The sequence below is a fragment of the Battus philenor genome, unplaced genomic scaffold (assembly GCF_028537555.1).
Source record: "Battus philenor isolate CCGP_79_NKW_IND1 unplaced genomic scaffold, ilBatPhil1.0.hap1 SCAF_2, whole genome shotgun sequence".
Lineage (NCBI taxonomy): Eukaryota > Metazoa > Arthropoda > Insecta > Lepidoptera > Papilionidae > Battus > Battus philenor.
Window position 1 is genome coordinate 14,181,811 of NW_027181682.1, and position 12,573 is coordinate 14,194,383.

Below are 12,573 nucleotides of genomic sequence, written 5' to 3' on the forward strand. Positions count from 1 at the left end.
CATATATAATAATTTATAGCAAATTTAAGGTGTACGATCTCAAATTATACAATTTGATTATCATAGTGCTTTCTTAAAAAAATCTCCAACAGATGATCGCTGGTGCCCCAAGCTTATGGAGTGCAGACCACGGCTACGCCCTTGTTACGGTCTTCGGAAGAACGCTGGAAGCAGGCCGCCTTATGAAAATATATCAGGGAGACCCATGTTCATCAATGGAAGTCCTAGGGCTGGAATAATGATGATGATGATGATATTTGTCTTACAGGTTCAAAATAAAATTGTTTACATCGTTATTTTAATCATAATTTTTTTATAATTATATGTAAAAAATAGTGTAATAATTTTATTTCCATTTAGACTATATCTGATATAGTGTATATGTATAAATCTGTATTAAACTTTATAAAAAGATGTGTTGATTTTATTTTTGTTTTCTTATTTTTACTCGTTCAGAAAACTTAAAAACTAGTTACACTATAACAGGCGGCTTATACAACAAGGAGTCATTACAAGTTTCTGGCTTTAGCATTATTTACATTGTGAGGACGTGCGAAAGGGTCATAATCCTAAGTAGAAGAAAGTTACTTAATAAACTCTATGGCACATACATGATGAGCAACGAAGTTTTACAAGATACATATAAACTCACATGCATATATACATATATGCATTGTATGCACATAAACATATGTATACAATGTATAAATAAATAAAAAAGTTGTTATTTTAAATTCGTGAAACAAAGTAATCTTTCACGTATTTACGCCTCAATGCATATGCAATTGCTCAATGCATATTTATGGATTGTGGATTAATAATGACATTCTTCCTGTTCTTACGAACTTCTTACGAACCAGAGTAGAAAACAAAATAAATTATATAAAATTATCTGTCAATCGTTAAGAGTTCTGTTAAATGTTCCAACGTTGAATAAACGAATTTTATCTTTATCTATATTTATGTCCTTTATCTTTATACGTATAGGTGTAAAGCTAGGTAAATCAACTTGTATTTTAACTACCTTCATTTACTTTCTACTATGGGCCAATAAACCGATTAATACCGGGTGGAGTTGTTATGCGTTATTGTATATAGGATAACAACACCAGGGCAAGGACGGTGTTAAGGTGAAAGGAGATATTACGATTATCATTCGCAAAATATTTCCTGATACGTAAAATTTAGAACGAAACTACACAACGTTAATAAAATATTGGACAATACCTTTAATATGACACTCGAATTTGTTACGTTATAAACCTTTTTATACTAGGAATTTAAGTCTATTAGTCATTACATGATTATTAATTGTATTTTTTTTGTTTTCGCAATCTTTTTAATTTTTTAACATAGATAACGCCATCAGCTTGCCAACGGTAATTTTACAAATTATTTCTTTAATTTATCGCCTGGCCTAAACCTTTTTCAGAAACTTAACTTGAAGGCTACCTCACGAACCACGGTTGGAAATGTTTCATTATGTACTCTTATAGATTGGGAGGCCCTCCAGGTTTTAAGCCACGTGGATGCTCTAAAGAATGCTCAGAATTTCGTTTTGTTTTTCGTGTTATCCCTTGATGGGATGCCTTGATTAGTGCCTGTGGTTAAAACTTGGCTAAATCGGTTGCTTTGACCGCTGCGAAATTCTATGATTATCACTATTTTGTAAAAATAAAACGTCGGGAGAAGAAATAGCGAAAGAAATTCTAGCAACGCATCTATTGTTAATTAAGGTGATCTTACTGTAAATTCGATTCTAAATGTTTATTGTAATTCTATAAGTTACTAAGAATTTATGTGCATGTATTATAATAATAAACAGGTCAACCCTTTCCACTCCAATATCGAGTGTCCCTCGACACTGATTTTGTTCCACAAGCTCCACTGTCGAGTGATACTCGACATGGTGTAATACTTCTTTTTGCGGAAAATTTTAAAACAGGAAAGATTTTTGTTACTAAAATATTTGAATCACGAATGAATGAAACATATTCTAGAATCGCAAGATACTATAATTAAATTAAATTTTATCGATGCTACATAACAGCCTTGTAGTGGAAAGGGTTAAACTTACTAGACCACGCAGTTAGCTAGTCTAGTATGTATTTTTTCCACTAAAGGTAATTTAAGGCTGCTGAATAACAAACAGTAACAGTTGATTAATCTGTTTTAAATAACAATTAATGGTAAGTTTAAAAAGATAACTAACGCGTAGAACAGCTGGCCACTTGAACCTGAGTATTCTGAAATGAATACCATCGATCGGCAAGAGCAGCTACGACGACGGTCTGCCCACGAGGTGAAGAGACTACCTTCTTAAGTTCGTCAAATCGATCGTTTGTCGATGATGGAAGCAAGTTGCTTCAAACTTGTTCCATTGAAAATATACAAGGAAGGTCTGTGTCCGGCTGTGGACCTCCTACGGCTGATATGATACGGCTACTATAGATCTGATTTCGTGATTTATGAATGTTTTAGGCTGAAAACTTTTTTGTAATTTGTTATGAAAAAATTGTGTTTATTATTTTCTGTTCATTACACTGTTTGTTCCCTTTACTATAATAAAAAGTATGGTAGTACATATGAACTGTGGTAGCCATGTGGTAGAGAACTAGCGGGTTCGATTTCCGGGATACAACCTCATATAATTCACACTTTGCACTCATTATATAAAGTTACCAATTCTCATAAACGTGTTTTCAGAGATGGGCAGCACCGTCTCCTGCGTATCATAATACCACACTACGATCGACAACCCGCTTGCTAAGCGTAGCGATTATGATTTATCATCATACATATCTTTGGGGCGGGCCTATGCTATCCATTGGGCGACTATAAAGAAGACAATGGTAGCATTAAAGATCACAAAGAAATAGTTATGAAAGGATAAATTAAAATTAAATAGTTAAAATAATCAGTTTTAATTTATTTTATGTACAAATCTGCGCTACTTTGGTTCAATTTATAAATATTCATGATATTCACAAGCCGTAATGGGCGCCGTGACCGTAGGCGATTGCGCCGTGAGATAGAGGAGAGGCGTACGTGTTGTAAGCCAGAGGTGAAACGTAAGCTCCGTAAGTCGAGAGGGGAGCGGCGTGAGCGACGGAGCTGCTGTACGCGGAGTATGATGTCGCTGGAGCGATCTGGGCTGCAAGAGGAGCAGCGTGAGCTCCATAAGCCAAAGGAGCGACACGGGCAGCGTAAGCCAGAGGAGCGATGGGAGCAGCGACAACAGCGGGCGCTGCGTGAGCGATCACTCCAGGCTCCCTGCGTACTACAGCGTTAAATCCGCTGTGTGCGTCAGCTGCGTAGTCCACGACGCGACGGTGGCCATCAGACTCCAACAATGAGTACTGTCCAACCACGCTGTCACCAACACGCGTCTCATGTTGGTTCTTCACGTCACCGGTGTGCGGGTCAGCTACGCCGTAAGAGAAGCTCGAATAGTCACCATGGCTAGCGATTCCGTGCGCAGCCGCCACGAACAAAGCAAGAACAACAAACTGAAATAAAAAAATAGTTGATTTCATTTAAAAAATATTACATGATAGAATGTTACTATCTTTTTAACAGCAAAATCTCCAGTAAGTGAAGTTTACCTTAGCGGCCATCGTGTTTGAACCTCAGTTACTGATTGACCCAAAGACTTAACGTTCTCTATTTATATACACGTTTCCATAAAAATAGTTGGTTCTGCATGAGGAAGCTATTTACGCGAGTTATTACTTTCGAAAATTTAATTAATGTCAAAATTTTTCCTTCAACACATTGCTGTGTTTCATTTAAATTACATAAGCGACTAATCGTAATACACAATTATGTTCAAGGCAATATAATATTGACGGTTTTTTTAACAATGTTAATATATCCGCACTTAATGTTCACGTTATTCTGACATATCACCTTGGGATATACAATTTCAAATAAAAATTGTTATTTCGCCAACTAAATAAATCATCAACAAGTATTTGGTGTCCACTTTTAAGGAAAGCAATGTTTGAGTTAGAATAATATATTTATTACAGGAGCAGATACGATTATATATCTAAAAATACAAGTAATAGATAAATTAATAAAGTAGTAGGGGTATATGTATGGACATACATAGATATGTGGGTGTATATAACAGTATGTCCTAATCGTCATCATCATTTTGTCAGCCCACAGTAAGGCACAAGCATGCCTCAAAGATCACCTCGTAAACCTGGCCTCCGATGCATCCAGTGCGGTATCACCTAGTGTGTGACCCAGCCACGTTTATCGGCTCGGAGTCGTCACTCTAGAAACTTTAGGCCATCTGAACAGATATAAATAACTAACCCAATGAGTTCTGATACTTGTTCTTACTTCATACATGTTGTAGTACCGAAGTATGCTCTGTTTTATTCAGGTATATTTAATGATAATTTTAAATTCGTAAAGTTTGACGTATATGCCATTCAGCCTGTATGGCCTTTAAGAAGAGTGAATAGGCTATTACAAGGTGGATGCATTTGATTTATTGATTAAAATATTACAGTTACTCAGGTGTAAGTTATTCATACAAATTATCATGCATTTATAGTGACTACTTGTATAAATATTTTATTTAATTATTTATTTATTCTTATTGATGAAACTTGAAAACTTATACAAGAAGTGGTCGAAAAATTCTACATAGAAAAAAGTTACTTAATAAACTTTATATTATATATATAGGATGTGTAACAACGAATAACTTACGAATTAATAAATATATAAGTACATATGTAATATAATATAAAAAATCGTTATTTTGAATTCGAGAAACAATAAATCGTTCATGTATTTACGCTTAAATGCACATCGATTGAAACACAAGACATCAAATTCTAATTCTTCGATTAATTCTTTTAACCCACGCAGATCTTATTACAAAAATGTTTCATTTCGATATTTACTGCGGCTTTTAAGTCATTAGAATAATTTCAGAAACGGATGCCTCAAGCCTGCCTGGGTAGTTTGAAACTAGAATCTTTTTCGTTTGAGCTCTCGTGTAATGGCAGTCTTAAGTAAAAAGCAACGGAGATTTCGAGCCTCCTGATATAACAAGAGCCCAAAACACTAAAGTTTATTTTTATTTTAAGTTGAATAATAAATATCCAAGCTTATTTATCACTTAAAATCATTATAAAAGGATTATTTACAATTTTTTGTTGCGTGCTTATGAACAATTTGAAATGCAAAGAAATCATTGGTTTTAAGACGATATGCACAATTTCTCTTACCATGTCATGTAAAGACACGGTTATCTTAAGCGCTGCAAAAGAAAAAAATATACCAAAAATATCTGATCGTCAAAAAAAAGAATTAATTATTCAATACTCTTAATGCCAGCGCCGATCCTTTATGACCGATATTTAAAAATTACTATCAGTGTTGCGACTTCTCTTTTGTATTTAATTTATATTATAGTTGTCGTTTCAGCTCATAGATGATCGCTGCAAGACATAGGCCTCCCCCAAATATATTTATGGGGGTATATACCATAATAGCCACATTTGGCAGGCGGGTTGGCGATCGCAGTGTGGTATTATGGTACGCAGAGGACGCTGCTATTCATTCTCTGAAACATTGTTTGTAAGCAATGGCGATCTTGCATAATTAATGTACAAATTGTGAATTACATGAGATTGTATTGCTGTAATCGAACTCACGACCTATGATTGCAAGTTTCAGTCCTTACCGCTGGACTACCTTTTAAATGGCAGAAAGCCTCCCCTAAATTTCGAATGCCACTTTAACAATTATGTTAATCTTTATCGAAAAGGCTTCGCTTTTTATTCATGTTCTTAACCACTAAAGATTATTTATTGCGATAGCTACTGAATATCAAAACAGTCCAGTTGGTTTGTAACAAGATTCAGGTTCATCTCCCTAATAATAGAATCCTCCAATTTAAAACTAGGAGGATTTCTAACGCATAACGATGTAAGAATTATCTTTCAGAATAAACACTATGCTGACCATAAAAATAAGGTAGAAATTGCATTAACTATAATTTTTATTACGGTTGACAATAAAAATAATCATGGCTGACGTATTATCGTATAAAAATGTTGTAGCTATAATAAAGGCAATAAAAATAAAACGTTTCAATATGTTTACCAATTATGGGCATATTTATAACCAAAGATATAAGTGGCACAATGTTATTGATATTGATATTTGTTTATGAGTATATGCTTTGTTATTAAAAATAGTCTAAGTTATTAGGTTCTATGTTTGTCGTCGCTTTATCCCATAGACTCTACTGCATGACATAGACCTTCCCCGAAGGTATCTACAGGAGGATATACTATCACAGCGACGCTTTTCAGGCGGGTTAGCGATGAAAGTGTGGTATTATGGTACGCAAAGGACTTGTTTGTGAGCAGTGTCAATCGTATATAATTAAAGCACAAAGTGTGAATTATAATACTGTATCCCGAGAATTGAACCCGCGACCTACGACCACAAGCATAATAACAATATATATAATTTATTATTTTTATGAAAATACCATCATGTACTAACTGCCAGGTATATTGTAAACTTCCACCGAATGTAATCGGAACACTTTTAATAAAAATAAAAAACGGGGTTTAAATTTAAATAAACATGATGTTGTATTATATGCCACTCACGGTAAATACAATTTTGATATTTAATTAAAGCTACCCTTAAAATGACAACGAGGAATGGTTTTATTTTTATATTAACTTGATGTTTCTTTTATAACTACAGAATGTTGAAAGGGCGTTTTAATTTTTTCCTGTAACGAAAAAAAGCTCAAGGGTTCTCAGGACTACCAGCTTAACATTAAAATTGCATGATTACGATTAATCACCTTAATTTACTTATCTTAGCAACAATTTAGATTTGATATCATCATCTCCTATTTATATCATGCACGCTATTTACAATCAGTTATTTTAAAACTGATTGTCATATGTATTCACCATGATGAAAGCCTCACATTGAAATCACAAATCATAAATAAGTACATATTTATATAAAAGTGTAAAGGAAAGAATTTTATGGAACGAAATTCTAGGCAATTATATGATTACTAGCGAGAACCACTTTTCGCGTCTCAGTATATTCTAGCTGTATCGCCACACAAACTGATGAAAAGTAATCCTTAATGATTACAATTTGGTTGCAAACGTAGACGATAGCAGCATCTGACAAGAGAGACCTACTACCAGTGAGTTTAATAATTTCAATTATATAGGTTGAAAGGAAAAACAAATTAGTAATAAATATTTTTTATTTATTAAATTAATTCACATGTCTTGCTTTGATCAAATCTTTTTAATATAATTTACCAACCCAAACGAGCACCGTGTCCGTGGCCATAAGCGCCATAGGCGCCGTAGGCGAGAGGAGAAGCGTATGCCAGGGGAGAGGCATGAACGCCGTAGGAAGCAATTGGTGCTACCGCAGAGTATGCCAGAGGTGCAGGGTGAACGACGGAGCTACGCTGGGTCAGCAACGCCATAAGAGAAGCTCGAGTAGCCTCCATGGCTAGCGCTTCCGTGCGCAGCCGCCACGAACAAAGCAAGAACAACAAACTGAAATAAAAAAAAATAGTTGATTTCAATTAAAAAATATTACATGACAGAATATAGTTATCTTTTTAACAGTGCTATAACCCGCGACTCTATTGTTTTTTTTAGTTGTTCGATGTTAAATAGTATGAATCATATGAGACAGCAAATTCTCCGGTAAGTAAATTTTACCTTAGCGGCCATCGTACGTGTGTTTGGTTCAACGTCAGTGTGTTACTGATTAACCCTGAAGTTTTCGTTCTCTTTTTATATTACCACGATCGCTTTCATTAATTAAATTTTGGGTGCGCATAAGGAAATTATTTATTGCTTGTTCAATGTTTATTAAATCTAGTTTAATAATTTTTTTGCTGGTAATAATTAGTAAAGTATATTTAAAGATTTAATGTGTAGTTTTAGAACTAAATTATAGTATATGTGTACTTTGACTACAAAAGGTACTGTGATGGAAAGATAGAAGACTTTAAGGTTACTTCCACACGGTTTATGCATAGTTCTATTTTGCAATCTTTCTTATAGTCAATACAGACGAATGCTTCAACCCTTCAAAGAAATATAAAAAAGTACTGTGAAGAAACTATACAACGGACTAATCATGGGTCTTGGTTTCTGTTGCAATGTAATATATGATTGAGTACTTTTACTGAGAATTACTTTCTATAAGTGACACATTTAGAATTTTTTATGTCAGTAACAATAGATCGTGCCCATGATAATTGTTATAATAGTATTGGAAAAACGGAAACCAAGTTAATCTATGTGAGAAATAAGGTTTAATGTTATTTTATAAATTATTGCAATAGTTATGGCACTGGAATACTTGCAACTGCATTACCTTTTGCATTAGCAATAATATATTATTGCAAAACAATAATAATAAATTTTATATAAGACACAATGTATCTATAAATATTAATGCGTATATACTTACAATTTTACTTAAAATATTTTAGTAATAATTTGACATGAACACAGAACCATAAGATAAGTATATGTATCAAACAAGCCAGCAATTATCTTTAGAATCGATTGAATTAATTAACCCGGACGGAATTAGCCCGGACTCTGCATAATTAAGGAAAACTTTTTGAACAAAGTTGCAAAGAAGTCTTTTGTGTTTGCTTGGGCGAACATACTTGGCTCGTTGCAACGTCGAGGTAGACCCATCAAGGTTATAAATCTCTTATTATATTAGAAACGTAGAATATTAAAAGCCCTCTTAGTAAAATTGATCCACAGGCCTTCTTATAGAAGCAACGAAAATTACACGCAGCCACCTAAAAGACTTTTTCTACAAGCGACTCTTCATAACTTATAAAACTTACTAGAAACTTGTAATATCGTAATGGGTTTTGGCCAGAGTAAATAAACGCGAGTTGACAATAACGACTATTGACTAGTCTCTAACTAGCCAATTACCTTCAGGCATATGTGGATATAGAGCAGTGGTAGACCAGCGGTAGAGAACTGAGTGTTGCAATCGTAGGTCGCGTGTTGGATTCTCGGGATATAAATTTATACAATTCACACTTTGTACATTAATTATATAATATTTCCCCTGCTCACACACAAGTTTTCATAGGATGAGCAGCAATGTCTACTGCGTACCATAAAACCACATTGCGATCGCTGGCCCGTTTGCCAAGCGTTGCAATTACCCCCCTTATAGATATGTTCAGAGTAGGCCTGTGCTTTGCAGTAGGCGTCTATGGGCTGACAATTGATGTAAATGTGATTAAAAATAATTAATAGATATCAGAGGAAATTTTCATCTCAATAAACTATGGAAAAGATGAAGTAAAAAACCATTATTTTTTGTCTTTATCGGCTGTTTTTATATATAAATATCAGCGCAATCACTTTCTAAACTCGTGATTATTACAGATTTGCTATATTTGATATGCCAGATTCGTATAAAATAAAAATTGTTGAGAATGCATAAATATTTGTAAATCTTATAGGTCATAAATAACGAGGCACAAACGGCGCAAGAAGATAGTTGTTCGACTAATCTCTAAAAAGTAGTTTATACTGCTGGTAAAGCATAAGACGATTCTGCAAAACTTTGCTTTTTTGGAAAATTGTTATAATCATCAATTACATTAGTGATGTGTACAAAACTGTATTCACCCAATTTTAAGGACACAAAGTATATATGTGTATCTATATGATATAATAGAGATTTCCGCCTGACTCCTCACGATATCTCTGGTACCATAAGGCTTTAAGACTTGAGACTTGGAAGGAATTTTTTTTTGTTATATAGGGGACAACTTGGAACGGATTTTGCGAAGATCTACTCTCTAAAGAGAAACTCATTAAAATTAAAAGTTTATTTTCAAACCATAACTCTTATAGATATAAAACTTGTCCAGAATATTTCTTTCATGTTAAAAATGAACAAAAATAGATTTTATTAAATCACTCCCACAAAAGGCAATTTGGGCCACGCGAAGCGTACAGGGACAGCTAGTATATTAATATATCTCACAATAAACGGTAAGTACGTTTTGTGATTATGATAAATCAATATAAAATTATTATAAACATTTAAATTGCAAGATAGGAATTTTTAACAATTCTGTAATTATAACTTAACCTTGTGTTTTACCTTCATTAGGTCCGGTCAGTTGCAAAAGGATTTCAAACGCATTTTTTTATTATCTACAATTCTCCTAAAATAGATCGGAAAGATAAAATTTTACAAGCTAGCAATGTCGGTTATGAGAACGGGGTATCCTTGTGAACACGGGTGTTTCCTGCTGTAAGTCTGATTACGTATGGTATTGCGTAACAGCTATCGACTATATAAACGCTTTCATTGTTGTACATTCATCAGTTTAAAGGTTGACAAGACAAAGAACAGTACAAAATGTTTTCCAAGGTAATACAAGTGAACTACTTAATTTAATCATTTATTTATTCACTTCCTACGTACTAGCTTGTCTTAATCTCTCGTTATAAGATCAATATAGGTAATAATGCTTAGGAAACTGCTCTTTCTCTTAAAGCATTCTAAATGGTAACGTAAAAAAACTCATAGAAATTATTTTTTACACTTTACACTAAGCAAATTATTTTTTACACTTTTAGATATATAACGAAGCAATATTATGATATTTTAATACGTAGTATAGTGTCTGTAGATGTTTATACTGTTAGCCCGAGGACTTTTACAGCTTTATCGGTACTGAGTTCACGGAATGGAAGGGCCCGTGAACTTGGATAGCCAATATAAAAAAAATAATAACAAAATAATAAAAATGTGTTCTTAAAAAACACTTAATAACGCTATTCTTATAATAATATACAAACATATTTGAAAAACGTTTCAGAAAAATGGTAATCAGTTAAAAATACTAAAATAATTTAAAAAAGTATTAATTACTTGACGTTCGTTTTTTTTTTCATTTCTGTATATGTGTGTTTATATGGGTTTTTATTCTGTTTACCTGTTATATTAATGGTAATTTTTATTACATAAAGAAGTTGAAAATAGTATTACTTCAAACACATAAGGTGGATGGACAGACGGCCTTGTAAAGGTTATCGAAACACGGGAAATTTGAAAATTTGCCATTAATTTTTCTATAATTTTAGGCAGTATCCTCAATAAAAGATAACGTGATTATACTATATTGTTTACACAAAAAATGGACTTTTTGTATATACAATATATTTCTTACAATGAATTATTAATGGAATATTCTCATTTTCTAGTTCGTTATCCTGACTCTGTTCGTGGCAGTTGCGCAAGGAAGCGCGAGCCATGGTGATTATTCGAGCTTCTCTTACGGCGTAGCTGACCCGCACACCGGTGACGTGAAGAACCAACATGAGACGCGTGTTGGTGACAGCGTGGTTGGACAGTACTCGTTGCTGGAGTCTGATGGCCACCGTCGCGTCGTGGACTACGCAGCTGACGCACACAGCGGTTTTAACGCTGTAGTGCGCAGGGAGCCTGGAGTGATCGCTCACGCAGCGCCCGCTGTCGTCGCTGCTCCAGTTGTTCACGCCGCACCTCTGGCTTACGCAGCCCATGCCAGTCCCTTGACTTACGCAGCTCACTCTGCTCCGTTGGCTTACGCAGGTCACGGCGCTACTCTAGCCTTAGCACGTCCAGCCTCCGTCTCATACTCTGCGCATAGCAACACTGTCGCTCATGCTGCTCCTCTCGCCCGCGCTGTCGTAGCACCTGTAGCTTACAACACATACGCTAGCGCTCCACTAGTCCATTCAGCTATCGCGGCTCCTCTTGCACATGGTGCAGTTGCCTACGGTGCTCTTTCCCACGGTATTCATGGTCTCGGCCACGCACGTCTGGGATGGTAAATCTCAACTTTTCATGTAATAATTTTGTGCTGTGATTTATTCATATTAAAGTTTGCTAGTGTCCATACCTCCGTATGCCTACTCCAATAAAATACGCCATATAAAGATTTATATTATGCCGTTAGAGGCCGGTTGAAGTGTGTATGTGAATATTTTATTTGTATATTGTGTAAATTGTATGAAAGCATTACGATAAATAAATATATTTATTCATAAATTATTTTTTTTTAACATTTTTTCCAACCTATTTCGTACAATTTCTCTGCTATCTTTTTTTTTACAGAAATTAAGAGATAAGTTGTGGTATTTTTTGTACAATTTTTGTTCAACTGTGATAACAAAAGGCCAACCCTATGTACTTATCTTATTAAGAAGTCCTGTTTAGACCCTAGACGCCCCCTGCAAGGCAATTAATGTACAAAATGAAAATATATAAAAGACTATCCGGGGAATTGAACCCACGAGCTACGAATGCAAGTCAAAGTTCTCTACCATTGTGCATATAACATATATTTAAAGAAAAGTAACATATAGATGCATAATAATATACATATATTATGTAACGTTTAAAAAAAATACAATAAAATAATATATAACTTATAGATAAACATATAAACTATTCCATTATAACATGGAATTTCTGTATTTTTTTATTAATTATATT

The 12,573-nt window shown here is 34.2% G+C and overlaps 2 protein-coding genes across 2 annotated transcripts; one reads left to right on the forward strand and one right to left on the reverse strand.

Annotated features, from left to right (window-relative positions):
* Positions 1 to 2,964: 2,964 nt before the first annotated feature.
* Positions 2,965 to 3,536, reverse strand: LOC137921973 (larval/pupal rigid cuticle protein 66-like). The gene has a single exon (XM_068764781.1). The coding sequence runs from the start codon at positions 3,534 to 3,536 to the stop codon at positions 2,985 to 2,987; it is 552 nt and encodes a 183-aa protein (XP_068620882.1). The 3' UTR covers positions 2,965 to 2,984.
* A 6,892-nt stretch (positions 3,537 to 10,428) lies between these two features.
* On the forward strand, positions 10,429 to 12,129 carry LOC137922052 (cuticle protein 18.6-like). The gene is made up of 2 exons (XM_068764899.1): positions 10,429 to 10,461; positions 11,298 to 12,129. The coding sequence occupies exons 1-2, from the start codon at positions 10,450 to 10,452 to the stop codon at positions 11,907 to 11,909; spliced, it is 624 nt and encodes a 207-aa protein (XP_068621000.1). The 5' UTR covers positions 10,429 to 10,449; the 3' UTR covers positions 11,910 to 12,129.
* Positions 12,130 to 12,573: the final 444 nt, after the last annotated feature.

Coding starts and splice junctions, on each gene's coding strand:
- LOC137921973 (XM_068764781.1), bottom strand. CDS start 3,536: ATGAAATCAACTATTTTTTTATTTCAGTTTGTTGTTCTTGCTTTGTTC.